Genomic DNA, 18,865 nt, shown 5'->3' on the forward strand with positions numbered 1-18,865 from the left:
GGTCGGGGGGGTTAAAGTAAATTTAAGGCGGGCCTGCAGCCAGAGGGGTTGTCATGCCAGCCCACGTGCTGCCCTGTGTCACTGGGCACGGCCTGGCTGAGAGCAAGGCAGGTTGTCCTGAAGCACGGGGACACCCACTTCAGCTCTCACAAGACAGCCTGGAGCAAGCTTCTCCATGGAATCATTTCCTGGCTGGAAATGCTCTGATCCTTCAAGCCTCTCCTTACAATGGGGTCACTTGTGAATGTGTCCCTCCTGGTGCTGCCCCATGGTGAAACACGATGGGTGTCCGTGAGCCCGTCTGCACGCGGGCGGCGGGGCAGAGAGAGCGTGCTCCTTTCCTTACTGCAACCCATGGGGAGCGTGCTGGCTCCGGAAGGGAGGCATCGCTCTTGTACTCTGCATCAGTGGTTACCTGGGCCTGACACAAATAGAAATTGATCAAAAGCGGCTTTAAAGCTCCCGTGTTCATGGAGTAGAAAGTTCCTCTTGTTGAAATTGGGTGGGAGAGCTGCGGTTTTTCCTCAGTTCCTTTGATTTGCTGCCTAATGCAGGGGATGGATAAATCTCTAAGCCCTGAGATTTAGGGCAGGATTCATACTTTACATCTTCAGAAGACGTAGTAAACAGCCCTATACTCTCTAATCCTGGGAGCAGGTTTGTACCTGCTCGCTCTGTATAAACTGGACCAGCTACAACAATTTCACATTGTGGCTGAGTTCAAAACATCCCCTTGGGGATGAAATGTTTATTGCAGGAGATTTTTAAGATGGTTGCTGAAAGGGAGAAAGGGACTCCCACCTCTATACCCTGCACAACTGTCACATGGGTCCAAAAAACAGTGTGACTGCACGAGCAGTGAGACACCCGGGCCCGTAGGAAAATACTCTGGGGAGGAACTTGCTGGTAACCTTTGTCACTTAGACCTTCTCCACTGGACAGTCAGAGGTGGGTGGCCTGCCCACAGTGACGAGGAGGCCTTCATTTACCAGGGCTGGCAGTTCCCAGGCATGGCCCGATGGCTGCAGCGCTCCTGGGTCCAGCTGCACATGCCCCCGCTGCCCTTGTGGGCAGGCTGAAGTCAGGCTGTCCAATGATCCCACCCTGCCCACGGGCAGGTCACTCCAGAGCCTTGCAGAAGCCTCCTGGCCCAGGCAGAACTTTGCAGCAAAGGCAGGATGGTTGCAAAGAGGCAGCTGAGCTGGGCAGAGCACAGGAACTTTCCACGGCACCTGCCAGAGTGCAGATATCTGGACAGTTGGGTTGCTCCAACCCAGCCCCAAGACTCTGCAGCAGAGCAGATGGGGGCCAGTTTGGGGCCTGGACACCACATTTGGGGGGATACCACATTAGGGCATTTGGTGGGTTTTATGCAAAATGTGAACATCTGTAGATTCTCCTGTGGTGCATTTTCACACAGCATGGAGGGCCCTGTCCTGGAGGTAACATGCTCATGGTTTGCTGTAGCAGAAGCGAGGAAGCAGTGCAGGGGTGCAGGTGGTCCTTGGGGTGGGACATGGCTCCCCACTCACCAAGGGGTGTGTTAGCCAGCATCAGTTTAACAACTGACACGCAGCGCCTTGTAACTTTGCATCCCCCTCTGGATGGCTGCAAGTCCCCATGCATGGCCAGTGCCGAGGGGCTGGGGGTGGTGGGGGTGGTGGCTTTGCAGAGGGGAGTGAGTTACTTACAGAATCTTCAGGCTGTAGAGGCCAGAGAAAGCTTCCCCTGGGATCCTGGAGATCTGGTTTCCAGAGAGGCGTCTGCAGCGAAAAGAAGAGCCAGTAATGTGTCAACATCCTTGTAATGACAGTCCTTTGTCTGTAGAGGCTTAACAATTCATGCATCTCGCCACGGTTCCCCTGGGGAGGAGGCTGGAACACCTGCAAGCTGAGCCGTGGTGGTGTGCTTGGGCAACCTTTGCATATCATCCCTTCTTACAGCTTGGGGAACAGGCAAAGAAAATAATAGCTTATTACTCCTGCCAGACCTGAATCCAGCGTTTTCAGCATCCAGTGTTAGCTCATGGTTCAAGTCATTCCCTGGATACCTGCACAGGCTGCCTGTGAGATGGACCTCTGCTCGAGCGTGCTGACCAACCTCAGAAAACCTGCTCCACACCAGATGCCTGGCAGTGAGGATGGAGCAGGGGGAGAGCCACTTTCTGCTCATGCATGGTACTGTGAGGACTATCCCTAAATCATGGACCCCTATCTGCCCCTTTTGTCTGCATGTGGTCTGTTTCTGCATCCTGCAGGTTCTCCTTTAACCTCTCCATCACAGCTTGATGCCACTTAATTTGCTTCTGCGCCCTCATTCCCAGCCTGATTTGACCTGTGTGATCACAGCTAAGGCCCAGCTCCTTCAACACAGGAGAGTTTAGTATCACTACTGTGATGGGAGACTGGGGAAGGGGATGGAGATGGCGAGTATCATGTAGGTGCCACAGTAGAGCCAACTCATGTGAGTATGGTTTCCAAAACCAGAACAGAAAAGTCAAAAGTGATTCTTGGACAAGTTATAGCTGGAGAAAACCGTAGGAGGGAAGATGAGGATAGGGACAGTGCAGCCTGGGAAGATTGATGAGTGAAGATGAATGTGAAGGGATGGGACAGTAAGACAAAGTGAAGAGCAGCATCACAAAGGAAAGTGGGACCATTTGGGACACAGAGCAAAGAGCGGGGAACAATGTTCAGAACTGGCTGAAAGAATTTATCCAAGGAAACTTGTGGGATTCGCCACTGTACAGCATCATCTGATCAGAATACTCAAATTTTATCAAGGCCCAGAACAGGCTGGGTCATTAACAGCTATTTGGATATTTCACTGACATTGGAAACTGCATCACTGTCACCATGACTTTCACTGATGAGGACAGTGGTCCTGAGAGACCATGGTGGGAGCCTGTGGTGAAGCCAGGAGTGAAGTCCAGGACTCTTGAGTCTAGGCTTGACCTTAGGAGAATCTGTTTCTCCCATGAGGACAGTCATGAACCAAGTTCCATTGCCCATCAGCCAGAAATCATGAAGACAGGTTCAAGAACCTGATTAAGACCCCAAATTACTACTGCATTTGTGCTTTACTTTCTGATCCCCAAGTAGTCAAACAGAGGTCAAGGTTGGTCTTCTCCATAGTGACAGGGTAAGAAACTTGTTGTCCGCTTGACTTGGAGTGGAATATTGCATCTCCCACAAGGAGACAGTGAACATCATTTCTGACCAGGCTCATCTTCACTCTCCCAGAAAGTCCAAACTGGGCCCACAAGGTTGGACACAGATGCTGGCAAGCTTGTCGTATTCATTTAGCATTGACAAAGCTTATTTCTTTTTAGATGTTTTGTCTGCAAAGGAGACAGGTGTCAAGGATGAGCAGTGTAATCCTGGCTGGAAGCAGAGTGCATTGCAGTGAGGACTCTGCAAAGGTCATGGAGAGCATCTGAGCTGTTTTGGGGAGCCACACTCACTGGTGGCAGAGCAGGCATGTGCGGGTGCCCGAGCTCTCTCCCTCCTTGTCTCTCCCTTCGGGAATCTAGAGAAAATTGCAGCCATAATTAGGCCTCCGACAGCATAAACAGCACAGGGTCGTCTCTTTAATGTGTGTGAACAGGTCATAACCTGCCTCTCTGCAGTGTGCAAGCCGCCTGGCAGGCTGGGCTATTTGTCATTTGGGGGCTGTGATTTGGGGTAATTGCTCCTTTTGATTGCTGATTTCCACATGGGAGGGAGTGTTGTCCGGAGACTGGAGTGCTCGCCTGGAGGGGAGGTGTTCCTGCACGGCATCCTCAGCCTGCTCCCAGCATCCATCCTACTAGGCTGTGCTTGCTCTACAGGGGGCTGTCTGTCCTCACCTCCCTGGAGCTCCTGTCTGCCCCCATGCCTTCACTGGCAGCAGTCTACATGTATTCACAGTTAAATGTGCTTCTCGACTCGTTTCCTGCCAGCTCTGCACCTTTATGTTCACTTTCCTGGGTGTTTGAGTGTTTGCCAGGTCCCTAAATGGATCTGGGACCTCCAGGATTAGGAAGAGAGGAGTGTGGAGCTTGGCTGGAGCCCAGGCTGGGGCTCCTGGCCTCAGAACAGGGTGGCAGGGAGCCCCGTGTGCTGGTGGGATGTCTGCTGAGCCAGCTCGTGGCATCACAGCACCATGGGCAAAACAGAACACGAGGGGAAAAAAAAAACCCTGCAGGACATGCCCTGGTTTCACTGGGCACCATCTCTGGGTGAATTTAGAGGCACAAGGCATTCCCCCATCCCAGGAAAGGCAGCCATGCCTCCCTGTTGCTGCTGCCTCTGTGCACAACACTGAGTCTATGCCATGTCCCTGGCTCACCCCTGGCCTCTGGCTCTTCTCTCTCTGTCTTTACCTCCTCCCCGCTGCCAGTGGAGCCCAATTCCTTTCCCCAGGATGTAGAGGTCTATGCTGAGCCAAGGAGCAGGCACAAAGGGAGGCACGAGCCACAACCACTTCACTCAATTCACCTCCCAGGGCAATTGCCAGTGCTGCTGGGGTCCAAGATGGGCTCTGCTTACTTGTATGCATGCAGAGGCTGGGAGGTGGAAGATGTCTGTCTTTGTGGACACAGGCTGAGGTTTCACTTTCCTGGAGGGATACATGGCGGGGATGTGCACACAGGGTCTACAGGTGTGGGCTTTGGAGGTTTGCTATACCTCCCAGGACAGGAGTTGCATGATGCTGTGAGTGGTAGCCAGGTGCCCCAGGCAAGGCAGCACGGCTGTCCCATCTCTCCGAGAGTAGGTCAGGAATGGGTAGGTCTTTTGGGGTGTCCTATCCAGCAGGAGGAGTGGCCACTGGGAAGAGATGCCCATGTCATTAGCTCCTGTGCCAGTTCATGTAAGAGACGCAAGACACAAAAGACTCCTTGTGTGTGACCCTTCCTCTGTCCATGGTCACTTGGCAATCTCCCTAATGCTTGGTTCCCTCTGCTCTTCTCACTCAAACTCTTCAGAAATCTCCCAGCCTGGGAGACAGGCATCCATTGAATATATTTCCAGAAGCCAGATCCCACAGGAAATCCACTGAAATGGTCCCTTCCTTTCCGTTTAAAAGGAAACAATAACATTTGAAGTGACGCTGCCAGTGTGACTTCCCCTGAAACAGTTCTTAATTTGCTCTTTCTATGGAGAAGACTGAAGCAAATAACTCCACTAAGAAGGACTGAGAAGTGGCATTCCCTTGTGCCTTAAGCACACAGGAGGGAAGAGGAGCTGCTCTTGCAGGGGTGAATGTCTGGTCCGCAGAACACGAGCTCTGCTCCAGGCCTGCTCAGGTCTCTCTTTAGGATAGGCAGACTTGATTCAGCCGCATGCCTTGCCATCCTGGAGCTTACACTGTGAGACAGGGTTGGGAGAAAGGGAAAGCTCTGGATTTAAAGTGACTGATGGAAGAGCGAGAGCAGAGGCAGGTGGAAGAGGAGGGTGGAAGCTGGAGTTGGCTGGCTTGCTTTGGAAAGCTCTCATGTTCGGTGGATTTTAGATTCTACACTCCCCCCTCCTCCTTCCCCACTCCCGTGATTTCTGGGAACATTCCTCCAGGCTTTGATCTGCATTCCCAATACACTCCAAGTTGGAACAAACTCATGGTTTACCACCTCCTGGTTGCTGCAGTTCAGTTACCACAGGCTCCCACCCCCTCCTGTATCTTGGGCTTCTTGGTCATGCTACAACTTCCATGGCACACCCAAAGGCTGTTTGTTGGGCATGATCGCTCATGCCATGTGCTCAGGCAACACGATGATGCTCTTATCATTCACATTAGGAGGCAGGAACATTGCCCATTGGCAGGACAGGACAAACATGTGTGTCCATATCCCAGTGGAATTTTCCCCTTGCCAGATCTTTATTGAGCATGTCAGCCTCCCCCTTTGATCTCCTGCTCTGGTTCATTTCTCAAGCACTAACACTGTCAAGGCAGAATCTGAGCCCAGATAAACTCTTCATGCTCCTGTCTAAACAGTGTCATCATGCCAAGACTGTGCCATCCCCTGGGCACACAGGGGACCAAGGGCCCCATGTTCTGCTGGAGTTTGTTCTTGTGCTGGTGCAAAACAGGAATGAAGCCAATGAAGTCATGCAAGTGAAAACATGGCACATTTGAGAAAAGAGCCAGGGTTGGACTCTCCCTTCCCACAGAGGAATCTGCAGCTGGTCCTAGTCTGGTATCACCTGGAGCTGTCTCTAACATGGTCTTTACTGCCTTACTCCATCCCTGAGGAGGAGACTATGCAGGCCTGTTTCTAACTCTGCTCTCCGTACCCCCACCAAATGCCTGTTCCAACTCGATAGATTGATGGCATTCGTTTCTTTTGTTTATGGTCCTCAAGCCAGTTTTCAACCCACACGAATGTTCATATGCAAGCTAGTTTGGATTCATTTGCCAAGTAAGATTTAATAAGACACAACTCCTTAATGAACAACCCAATACAGGACACTGAATGCCTTCACTCCATCCCCTTATAAAATGTCAAGGTTTTCAGGGGAGATTTGTTCCCCCAAAACCTTCAGAGCAGTTCTGACTTTTGACTCTAGTCTGGGTGTCCCACTTGGGGTACCCCAGAACAGAGTTAGTCGTGTGGAAGGCACTTTTCAGGAAGATAGGGGCCAGCTGTCCTCACTTGCAAGGATTTTTCAATTGCTGAACACTATCCCTAGCCTAAATGGAGTAGAAAAAGAACTGAAATCTCTGAAATCTCTCACATTTTGAATTTTACTTGGGCCTCTGCAATAACTTGGCTTCATTTTTCAAAGTGCATGATGGAGAACCCCTTAGAAACCCTTCTCTCCTGCCCCCACCTGCACCTTAGCTAACATCTGCCTCCATGGCATACCAGATTGCCCAGGGATGATCTTTGGAAGACTTCATCGGAGGAATTATCCTTTAACCCTCTCTATGCTTTTGCCCACCCACTGAATTGATGACCAGTGCCATCCTCTGCCAAGGACTAATGTCAACCAGGAGGACAGAAAGTCCTGGATGAACCAGGGCTAGTCCCCTTGTTGCTAACTGGTTGCATCCTGGTGCCTTCTCAGACACAGGAGCTAAGCAGCATCCTGGGGGAACCATGGTGTCCAAACATTCAGAGGAGCTGCAGCTCCTCACCTACAGCCATCTGAAAATGGAGAGCTATGTCAAGGTAAGGCAGCTACCAAGGGAGCAGTGATGCTGCCTCCAACTCTCAGCATGGCAAAGCAAGGTCATGGCCCTATAAGCATTTGTCTTTCTACCAGAGAACTCTGTGGCCTGCTATGTCATGGAAACCCACCAAAGCTGCTCTCCTAGGAGTACTCTAGTCCAGACATGTTACTGCACTGCTTCAGGAAAGGCTTTCCACCCGGGACCCAGCAAACTTGAACATTGCCCAGAAATGTCAGCATCCCCTTACACAGCAGAGCTATCACTCCAGAAGGAATCATGCCCCAAAGCCATCATTACGGCAGTGCTGCCTGTTACATGAATGAGATTTCCTTGGAGTGAAACCCTGTGCTGGACAATATCCCCAAAGATGGACGTTTCTGATGTCTGGGAGCTGATGTGGGTAGTGGTGGGTACTCCAGCACCAGGCAGGGGCACACTGCAGCAGTGCTGCTGCTCCATAACCCCTGACGGCTCCACTGGCCCTTGCACCCGCATGGGAAGAGGAATGAGAAGGGGGTGCAGGGGAGGAGAAGAGGACCACTGTGTTCACATTCCCAGCACACACCCTTGTATTTTATTTCATTTTGCTTTTACGCTGTTTCTTGGCCTCCAGTCCCTTGAGTGGCAAGAGCTGCCTGGGAAGGGGAACCAACAGCCTGCAAGGGGAGGCCACGGTGTGGGTCCTGAGCCTGCTGTGCCTTCATCGATGCAGAGGCACGGCACTCCCCGTGATGGTGAGTCCCTCTGCCCTCTGGGCCTGAGAAGAGGCAGGTGAAAGAGCCAGTGGCTGGGAAGGGGTCTGATCTTGCCGCTGTGCCCCGAAGCAAGAGGTGAATGGCAATGAACACCTGCCTTTGGCTGCAGTTTCTCTTCTTGGCACCAAGTGCTTGTGTTTGGATTCAAAGCGCGGTAACAAAGCCCTTGCCGGCGAACACATTTCAACATGTTATTATTCCCAGGCTGGCTTTCAAGATCCTCTTTCTATTCCTTCTGTACTGATTGCTCTTGTTTCTCTTGGCTCCCAGCTCTGGCTTTTCAGGCTTCATTAACTGGAATTTATTAGCAACTTTAAACAATCTCCCTGCTGCCAAAAAGAGAGAAAGAAAGAAAGAAAAGAAGGGGAAAAAAAAGGAAGAAACAAAGACGAGACACACTAAACTCCGGGCTGCTCCCTGCCTGTGTGAGGCCCAGGTCTGAACACCTCTATCACTGGAGGCTTGCTTTGGAGGGACGGACCGGTGAGTGCCTGGGCTGGGACCGTGCCTGCTCACGGCGCAGCCTCTCCTGTTTGTACTCTGTTTCCCCGCTGGAGCTGGAGGCTGGCGGTGACAGAGGAGAGCGCTGATGGAGAGCCGTCAGAGAGGAGTCCTTGGTGGCGTTGCCTCTTTAAAGCTGGCTGAATCTGGTCTCTTGGCAGCCTCCAAGCATGAGTGCTAATTGCATCCGCAACACCTTCCTGAGCAGCTTGCAGTAAACATTAATGACTAACAGGTCCCAGCACACCTGAGAGGCCCGTTCTCGTCGCTGAATGGATGGGTAAATAGAGGCACTGGCAGGGAAAATCACTTTACCAAGACCACACAGTGAGCAAGCACTTGGAGCTGGAGCAGTCCCGGTGCCCTCAGCTGTGCCCTAACCACAGCATTGCCTCCAGTCCCTTGTGCGACGTGGCCACTTGGTCTCCAGAGGGGAGCTGAGCCAGTGCAGAAATGTCTGTGGGTTACAGCCTGGGTGTACATCATGGTGTGGCTTGGGTGATTGCTTCACTGTCCTCAAGACCCTCATGTGCCACCCTGCTCTCACTTGTTCCTCGGGTGCCCCCACCCAGCATGGGTGCATGCAGAGGATTAACATACTTGGGGCTCAGGTGGATCCAGCAACCTGGATTCGCAGTGCTCCACAGCAGCCTGAAGGATGTGCAACAAGGCACATTTGTCCTCAAGTGCCCATGGGACACATATGCTTCATATATATTCATTTTTGCAGCTTTCTTTCCCCCTCCCATTTTTCCTGCTCCTCAGTTGAACCCCAGCTCCATGCACAAGCTGAGTCTTGAGTCCAGCTGACTCTGACTTTCATGAAACTTCACCTTCATGAGGAGCCTGAGACAGTGCTCAGAGGCACAGAAGGAGGAGGAATGGTAAAAGGTGTGAAATACCAGCCCTCCTCCAAGCCGCTGTGACCCTGGGCTGCTGGGACTAGATCTATCAAGAGAACAGATTGGCCGCAGCAGAGCAGGAGAGGAGAACTCTGAGGAGCTCGGGGAGGAGGCAGAGGAACATGGACTTTCTCTGACTGTCAGAGAAGATGAGGGTTACAGATTGCATTCATATGTGTTCGAGGACCAGGGCTGTCAGGAGTTTCTGGGATGTTTCTGAACATTAGACCAAGGTAAAAATGTCCCTAAAATATAAAAGTTTCCAGGGGACCTGAAAAGGAGATTTGAAAATCTGTGTTGAATTTGGCAAATATTTTTGGCTGAGGACCCTGTGATGTTTTTTTCAGAATGTTCAAGCATCTTTTTAAAGGCATCTTTGCAATAAAGCAAAGTATTCATTCAAATGGTATTTGAAATACTACATTCTTTTCAAGTTTGACCCAAAGTAAAAGTGTAAAGGTTAAGAAGTAACCTGAAAATGAAACAAACTTTTCTCTTTCAGGTTAAAAGAACTTCTTTGGGTTGACCAAAGCCCCAGAACATCAGTTTTGGTTCACCTTGAATTGAATTATTCAAGTTTTATCTTCAGTTGCTCCAGTCTGTTACTCACTCAGTTTATCAAGAATGTAACAGGGAACATAGCAGCGTACGAGGCAGGCTGGGGCTGTAAGGTCACCCAAAATCCCTGGAGATGAGAAACCTGCTGAAAGGTTTCCATCTAACTGAAGACAGGCACTTGCAGCAAGGATGGGCTGCAGCAAAGTCCTCTTCATTGTCAACCCTTCTCTGCCTGGAGGGCAGGCAAGTTGCATTACTGGTTGATGACAGCCCTATAAATAATGTACACATTGTCCCTGTCTAGATGTTGTAGTTGAATCACTTTTATTTCCTGGTAATATATAAAATTCCTTCCTTGCTTGATTTCATATAAATGAATTGTTTTCTATAAATGGGATTACTCTCTTATTGCTATCAAATTCAAGTAGGAACTTGGGTATGCATAGATATGTAACACTGCACTTTCCATTTCTTCTCCTAACTGTGATGTTTTTTCCTAGTCAAAATACCTTTGCTTTCCAAATGAGGAATTGTGGCATTTTGAACCTCTAGCAAAATGTTCTCTAACAACTTCCAATTATTTTTCAGATTTTCCTGTTTAAATTTTTCCTCTTCGTCTGTGTCATTCATAATTATTTTTGGCTGTGGGAAGCTGGCTCCTTTGGAGCCTATGAATATTTATTCATTGCTGGTTGAGACTGTTCTGTTTGTACATGACATGTAATCAGGACATGCTTGCTTGCAGCAAGACAACTGTGAATTGCATACAACAGAGCATGGTCTCTGTGTGAAAAGATGTACTACCCCCAGTGAATGCTTTGGATGTCCACACTTCAACACAGATGTTGACAAAATGGAAAGAGAAAGGGTGCAAGATGGATGCAAGGTCTTGAAAACCCCACCTTCATGGGGAGCTCGAGCTCCAAAGCTAAAGAATGAAAAATAATGACTCCTGCTCAGTCTGTAAATGCCTAATGGGGAGGGGAGTTTGGGTAGCTGGGGTCCTTACAGGCCTAATGAACAGAAACTAAAGACAGATAAAGACGAGTTGCAAGACCGCTTGAAATTAAAAACCTATAGTATGATTTTATAATGACAAGATTTGACCTGTTGTGGGAATAATGAACATCAGTATCTTGTCTGGTCTCTTCAGTCAAGACTGAATATTCAGAGAAATAAGTTTGTCTTTGCATGTGTGTGTCCACATGCGTATGTACACTCACCTGCAAACTCTTTTCTAAATGCACAGACAGGACTTTCTGCTCTTGATGGTGGTGCCTGAGCATGGCACACCATTGCACAGTGCAGAGGCTGACGTCAGTGAGGTGTTAGGCAGGTCAGCACCACAGTCTATGCACATCACTAACGTAACACTGTCATACTGGATGCTGATGATTCAGGGTTGCTCCACTGCAGAAAATGTGGACTAGTACATCTGGGAGATGAAAATGCCTCCTTTCAGGGTAGTGCAAACACCTGTTCTATAGGAAATTATGACATTTTGGAAAATGCCTTTTTTGAATATTCAGTGCCTTTGTTGGTGCCATGCATGGCGGTGGCTGCAAGAACTGATTCAGTAAAGTCAAAGTGTTTCATTTAGACAGATTAAGCTGAAGTAAGTGTTATATACACAGTAAGTTTACAACACACATATCAAATGCAGCACTAATATTCGTATTTCATGCAATGTAATAATAGTGTTTTGAAGAAACTGCGTTTTCCAACAGAAGCTATTGTGTTGAAAGGAGCAACAGGATGAGAATAATTGGAGGTATTTCCCATGGTCAAGTGGAATAAGACCATACATGTGCAATTTACCCGTGCAGAAATGGCCAACCTCAATATTCTGTCCACCAGACTCCCATTTCTGGGGCTCCCAAGGGATTCCAGTGATTTCTAATGCTGGTGGTTAATTTTCACACTTTCAGAAGCGGGGTCACTCCTTCACTGACACACAGTCACACGTCGGTCTCTGGGGACTGCGATTGCTGCTGTGTCCAAGTGTGCCTTGGCCACAGTACACATTGGTGCACAATGGGACACCTCAGCCTCTGGGGCAAATTTATTTTACTTCAATAGCCCAGGCTCATTGCCCTCTCAATTGCAAAGTGCCCAGCAGCTAATGTGTCTCTGGGCTGCAGGAGGCTGTGAGGGGGACCCTGTGTGGAGAAGGGTGAATGAAGCTCCATGTGTGCTGGCTCTGCTCCCGGGTACAGTGTTGATTTTTGCATAATGGATTGGGTCCTCTTTTATTGTGGCTTTTGGCACATGCACCATCTCAGCCTAATGGTACTGACCTCAGTCAACCCCTAAACTAGAGTAGCAAATAAACCTTTTCCAAACATGCAGCCTCCTTCCATCTCAGCCTGTAGCCACAGTGATAGCACTGGGGGTTGCCACCAGAGCCACAGGCACCGTCTCTAGTGTCCCCCCTGCCACCCCGACCATGCTCTGCCCGGTGCGGCTGCTCCATACTTACAGCTCCTCCAGGAAGCGCAGGTGACGGAGGGTGCTGGGCTGCAGCCGGCTGATGTTGTTCATGCTCAGATCTCTGGTGGGGAAGAAAGACATAAGTCTCTGATCAGTCATGCTGTGGTTGGCACAGAATAAGTCCCAATGCCAGGCTCTGTGTCCTCTCTCTGCTAAGAGGGAATATGAGAAGACCCTGAAAACAGCATTTCAGCATTAGCATCTTATCACAGCCCAGGCTCTGCCTGCAAAGGGATGGAGAGCAGTAACCAGAGAGAGACATTTGCTCCTTCAGGGTGGTCTGAGCTTCTCCAGGTTATGGAGCAAGTTAGCACATTTCCTAACAGCATGAGCAGTATTAGTGTCTCACAATTTTTGGAAAGTGAACAGGAAGCCCAGTGATGCTGGAGTAGGACAGTATGTCCTTGGGCCCAAAAGGATCTTTCTGTGACCACTGGTCGTGCCAGACACCACAGGGAGCGTTTCCAGTGCGTGGATAGACAGCTGCCTTTGAGAAGAGTGTGAGCCATGGAAGGAGGGGTACATCCTATTGGACAGACTTGCTCCAAAGTTGAAAAACTAGAGAACAACGCCAGAAACAAAGGACAGAGCTTGGCTCTGTGGGTGACAAACTCTGAGTTTATGGAGTGGAAGGAGTCTGTCTGATGGTGCTTGTCTCAGTCTTTGCCATCTCCAGCTAAAGGCTCACCTCCTGTCTGCTTAGGATCTGACAGACCGTCCCAGAGGAGGCTGTGCCGTTGACCCAAGGGGTCCAGGGGGTGTGCTGAGTCTTAGCACATCACAGAGTCACTGGGAGCTGCCCACTGCAGAGCTGTCATTGTCTTAGGATGTAAGAGTAGCAGCAAATGGTGCATTAGACAAGCTGGTAGTGGAAAAAAACAAGGATGTTTCAGGGCTTCTATATTGGGTTTGTGTGGCAAAGTTTTGGTAGTGGGGGGGCTACAGGGGTGGCTTCTGTGAGAAGCTGCCAGAAGCTTCCCCTGTGCCTGATAGAGCCAATGCCAGCCAGCTCCAAGACGGACCCGCTGCTGGCCAAGGCCAAGCCAATCAGCAACGGTGGTAGTACCTCTGGGATAACGTATTTAAGAAGGAAAAAAACAACCTTAGGAGCTTTGGCAGCCGGAGAGAGGAGTGAGAAGATGTAAGAAACTCTGCAGACACCAAGGTCAGTGCAGAAGGAGGGGCAGGAGGTGCTCCAGGTGCCGGAGCAGAGATCCCCCTGCAGCCCGTGGTAAAGACCATGGTGAAACAGGCTGTTCCCCTGCAGCCCATGGAGGAAGGATGAGGGGGTGTAGAGATTCCACCTGCAGCCCGTGGAGGACCCCACACCGGAGCAGGTGGAGACACCTGAAGGAGGCTGTGACCCCGTGGGAAGCCCACGCTGGAGCAAGTTCCTGGCAGGACCAGTGGATCCGTGGAGAGAGGAGCCCACTCCAGAGCAGGTTTGCTGGCAGGACTTGTGACCCCGTGGGGGACCCATGCTGGAGCAGTTTGCTCCTGAAGGTCTGCACCCCATGGGAGAGACCCACGCTGGAGCAGTTCATGAAGGACTGTAGCCCATGGGAAGGTCATGAAGGACTGTCTCCCATGAGAGGGACTCCATGCTGGAGCAGGGGAACGATGAGAGGAGTCCTCCCCCTGAGGATGAAGAAGCGGCAGAAACACCGTGTGATGAACTGACCGTAACCTCCATTCCCCATCCCCCTGTGCAGCTGTGGGGGAGGAGGGAGAGAAATGGGGAGTGAAGTTGAGCTCGGGAAGGAAGGAGGGGTGGGGGGAGGTGTTTTAAGATTTGGTTTTATTTCTCATTGCTCTACTCTGTTTTGCTTGGTAATAAATTAGATAATTTTTTTTTCTAAGTTGAGTCTGTTTTGCCCGTGACGATAATTAGTGAGTGATCTCTCTCTGTCCTTATCTTGACCCACCAGCCTTTCATTATACCTTTTCTCCCCTGTCTAGTTAAGGAGGGGAGTGATAGAGCGGCTCTGGCAGGCACCTGGCCTCCAGACGCGGTCAACCCACCACAGTTCCAAGGCTCTTCAGGAGGTCTGATACTTGATAGCTGCAACCCTGCCCTTGTGAGCAGCTGCACATGAAGAAAACCACGCTTGTTACTGTCGTGGTTTAACCCGGCAGGCAGCTAAAACAACCACACAACCATTCACTAACCCCCCACCCCTTAACAGTTTATGAGAGAAAAGGAAGTAAAGAAGAAGAATACAAATAATAATGATAAAAGAATATACAAATAGCACAATTGCTCACCACCTGCAGACCACCGATGCCCAGCTAGTTCCTCAGCTGCAATCTAAACCCCTGGCCAGCTCCCCCTGAGCACGATGTCATATGGCATGGAATGCCCCTTTGGCCAGTTTGGGTCAGCTGTCCTGGCTGTGTCCCCTCCCAGCTCCTTGTGCACCCCCAGCCTCCTCACTGGCAGGGCAGTGTGAGAAGCCAAAAAGTCCTTGACTTGGTGTAAACATTGCCAAGCAACAACAAAAATATCCGTATGTTATCAACATTATTCTCATCCTGAATCCAAAACACAGCACTATACCTGCTACTAGGAAGAAAATTAACTCTATCCCAGCCAAAACGAGGACAGTTACCCAAGTCTAGAGCAAGCTGTGAGCATTGATTTTTGCAACTATGAGGAAAGATGAGGCTGAATTAAAAGCTGGCATGGTTAAAACCGATGGGAATAGACGGGACATATCCCACACCGAGCAACACAATCCTAGTCAAATGTCATCTGAGGCACTGGGTAGACTCGTGTGAGGCAGAAGGGGCTATTTTTGTTCATTGTGTGTAGACAGGACACCGCTGGGCTCCTTTGGACCGCTTAGACTAAATGGCAGAGGCGGACAGGTGTCTCTCTTGGAATGTGAGAGTAAGGAGGCACAACATAAAATAAAGGCATTTTACTTTACTCTTTCTTTCTGTAAATCTCACAGACTTGTGAGCCTAAGGAAGGATGTGTCCTCCTCCCCTCCCACTCCCCACTCCCCCATCAGTGGGAATCTTGGTGCTGGACAAACGCATGGAGGAAGGAGGCTTGTGCCAAGGACAAGGGCTGAAGCAGGAAAGAGAAAGTCCCTCAGCACAACCCAGCCATACTAAAGGGACCTCTCTGAGCTGGCTGCCCTCTGCACAGCACACTGTCATTTAACTGAGAGCCCAAGCTGTGAGACTGCCAGTCACGTATCAAATACCCTGGAGCATCACAGGATGGCTTTGAGCTCTGGGTACGAAATCGCTTCTGTGGAAAACAGGTTTATTGAAAAAAATTACTCAAATTCCTTTGTATTCTTCAGTGTGAAAATTCCCAAGTTCTGCAAGCAAAGGGGCTTAAAAAGTTTGGGAGTGTAAACTTCTTCATTTTGTACCGTTTTCCAGAAAAAACCACCACCACTTTCTGACCAGATCTATTTGACATTGGTGGAGGCAGGTTGCACCTAGGGAGAGTCTAAAGCCTGCCTTAGCATCTGGAGATGTGTCCTGTGACAAAACTGTGCAGTTCCATGAGCCCTATTTGAAGATACTCCTGGCAAAGTTTGGGGTTTTTCTTTATAACTTTCTCTTCTCCAAAGAAGTGGTGGAAAAATCCCCAAAAGACCTATGAGAATTCAAAATTCTCTTTTCAGAATGAATGCAAAAATAAAGTTATCGTCTGCATTGTTCTGTGTGCAATGCTGCATTCTATGTTTGGATGATCCTGGGATACAATAGAAGGGTTAAAATATTATTTTGTGCTGCTTCTATTTTTATTTTTAAATCCCTAAGGGCAGTTGCTACTTAGCACCCATTAAAACATCTTTTTTTCCTACATCAAAGTGTCTCCTGTTTATGTTGTAATGAATCAGTCTGATGTTTTGACATGTTGTGAAACAACATAAAAATAACGAAAAATAACATAAAATGAACGGCTATGAAACAAAACACAGATCTGAAATATCCAAGATCTCCTTGAAACTCTGAGGCATATTCCCTAAGTTGCCTTCTGCTGGCAGTGTAGGGAATACTCCTTGCTCACCACAGGAGACAGTTTTCAAACCTCGTTGAAATGCATTTTGGGTGCCCAGCCCTCTCCTAGGCATGATGGGGACAGCCACCTGTCCCATGGGCGGGGGGTTGCAGGGATGCGCAGACCCATCAGTCCTACCCCGCAGCACGGCAATATGTTGCTGGTGGTAATGGGGAGGTCAAACATGTTTTGACCCCTTCTTTCCTCCCCCTTGATCCATATCCTGAAGAGGAAGAAAACACACTGGTTTCTGAAGAAATCTTCCAAAAGGCAGAGAAGAATAATATTATCCCATCCCTGTGACAGCCTCACAGCTCCACCTCGCATGGCTTTTCTTTAAATGCCCTGCACCCCATCTGTCTCTCTCTCTCGCAGCCATGGGACTTCTGGCCATGGACATGTCTGAGGGAAGGGGCTCTCTCCCACTATCTCTTGGGGCAGTGAAGAAAAATCCAGCCCTGATTTCCAAGGCTATTACATGGGGAACATTTTGGGTCATTTTATTTAAAACTCCCTGATGTTTTGGGTGTTTGGATGCTCTGATGGTTTCCAGTTCTCCAGGTCTTGAGCGCAACAGATCTACACTCACAATACTGAAAGGGGGAGGCCCACAGTGCAGACCATGGTAGTGGTCTGCTAGCTAATGAACAGCAAGGCAAATATGGTGCTAACAACTCGGCTTTACTGCTACCTGTCCAGCGAGATATCCCATAGGGCCCCCACACCAGCTCCTCTACAGCAGTGGACATCACACCTGGCTGCTATGGTAGAGTTCCTGGACTGGCCATGAGGACAGCATGGAGGGGATGGTGCAAGGACAGATGGTGTGAAGGAAGAACGAGTTCCTCCAAGGGCTGGAAATGAACTTCCTGAGCACAGTCCTGGAGCCAGTGATTTTGCTAGCCACAAAAATACGAGATGTTTCTCCACAGGCTGTCCATGCTTGTGTGAAAGCTGAGGCACAGGATTCTTGTCTAAAGTGTTGTGGGAGTAAATATTTGACTTATTACTCATATAAAGATGTTGTTGACTTGTTGCTGTGTTTTCCCAAGCTCATGCTTTTCCTCTTAGTAAGGTTTCTTGTGTTGTGTACATCCCCAGTGCATGCAAGAGTGGAAATGCTTCCTGTCAGAGTAATTGGAGAAGCTATTTATCTCTTCAAGTGCCTGGGCGTGGTTACTTCAGTCAGTCACATTTAGTTAATTTTATAAGGAACCCATGGTATCTGAACCTTGTTGGATTTTTTTATTTTTTCAGCAACATCTGGCAGAAGATTAGGGATTCATGGACTAAATGGATTAGGGACTCCTGAGAAAGCTGACCTTTCTCAGCTCTGTCAATGACTTCGACCTTCCCAAAATAGCTCTCTCTTTTAAGTGACTAGCATCCAGTAGAGTAAAACAAACGTTGGGTCACTCATATCTAAGCGTGGCTGTTGTCATCTGCACTGGAGAAACCACTACAAAGATGGGGATTGTACCATACCAGGCATTATAGAAATGAACAAAGAACATAATTCAGATCCCAAAGTCCCTTAAACTCTAAAAGAAATCAGAAATGTAGGAGAGGAAATCAGGTGCTGCAGCTTCACCCAGGCTTGCAATGTAGGACCAGCTGAGGAACTGTCCAGATTCTTGCCTTTGAGTTCATGCGACCACACTGCATTGGTGCACTGGGACAAGTCGTCCCTCTCCTGTCCCAGAGCTCCCCTGTTCCTCTTTCCCCAGTGACTGGCCTGTCTGTCCTCTCTGCAAGTTACCAAATAAAAGCAGGAAACCTTCTGCAGTCAAATCATTGTGCATGGCTATGGTCTGAAATGCTGACAGTAAAGTGAACTACTCCACTATTCCCAGAACTGAAACTGTTCTGGTATCACCCCCATTTACTCATGAAGCAATGTCTTTTAAGGCCTCTTGCATTAAGTGTTGAAATTACCTATGCTTTCAAATGGCACTGCACCAAAGCCATCATGGCTATAATTAGTGTGATTTAACATCCCCCCCTTCCCCAACTAATTCTAAACATTTATCGTAAGCATTTCTAACTTGTACCTGCAGGAAAACTGAGACACAGTTCATGGAAACTGAGCTCATGTGATTCAGCCTCAGACCTTACAACTCCTCTGGCCCTCGAGGGGTTCCTTAAATTATTTGCTTTGATGTCACCTTCTTTCATGAACAACCTTTGATTATTCACTGATTAGCTGATCTTCCTTACCAAAAAATGATGTGACACACACCATGTTTTGAGTACCCCAGTAGGACAGTCTGCCATGCTCTCTACCAATGCTACGAGAGGGTTTCCACAGTGTTTTAGTTCAGGGATGATATGAGCTTTAAAGATCAAAGGAATTTATCTCCGGCATAATTGCTTGGGCAGGTGGGATGCAGGCTGTGGGGCTGGTGATCTGAAACATGGAGCCATGGATGTCCCTGCAGGGAGCAGCACAGTCCCAGCAGACACTGTCCAGCTCTGGTGAAGGC

At 49.1% G+C, this 18,865-nt stretch overlaps 1 protein-coding gene across 3 annotated transcripts in view; it reads right to left on the minus strand.

The window, feature by feature from the left end:
• Positions 1-18,865, minus strand: part of LGR6 (leucine rich repeat containing G protein-coupled receptor 6) — a 151,235-nt gene that overhangs the window by 83,095 nt on the left and 49,275 nt on the right. For all 3 annotated transcript variants that reach the window (XM_075775861.1, XM_075775860.1, XM_075775859.1), the window contains exons 2-3: positions 12,348-12,419; positions 1,692-1,763 (exon numbers count right to left, since the gene is read on the minus strand). In XM_075775861.1, the coding sequence (XP_075631976.1) occupies positions 1,692-1,763; positions 12,348-12,419 (144 nt within the window). The remainder of the gene's footprint in view (positions 1-1,691; positions 1,764-12,347; positions 12,420-18,865) is intronic.

The sequence above is a fragment of the Balearica regulorum genome, chromosome 25, assembly GCF_011004875.1.
Source record: "Balearica regulorum gibbericeps isolate bBalReg1 chromosome 25, bBalReg1.pri, whole genome shotgun sequence".
Taxonomy (NCBI): Eukaryota; Metazoa; Chordata; class Aves; order Gruiformes; family Gruidae; genus Balearica; species Balearica regulorum.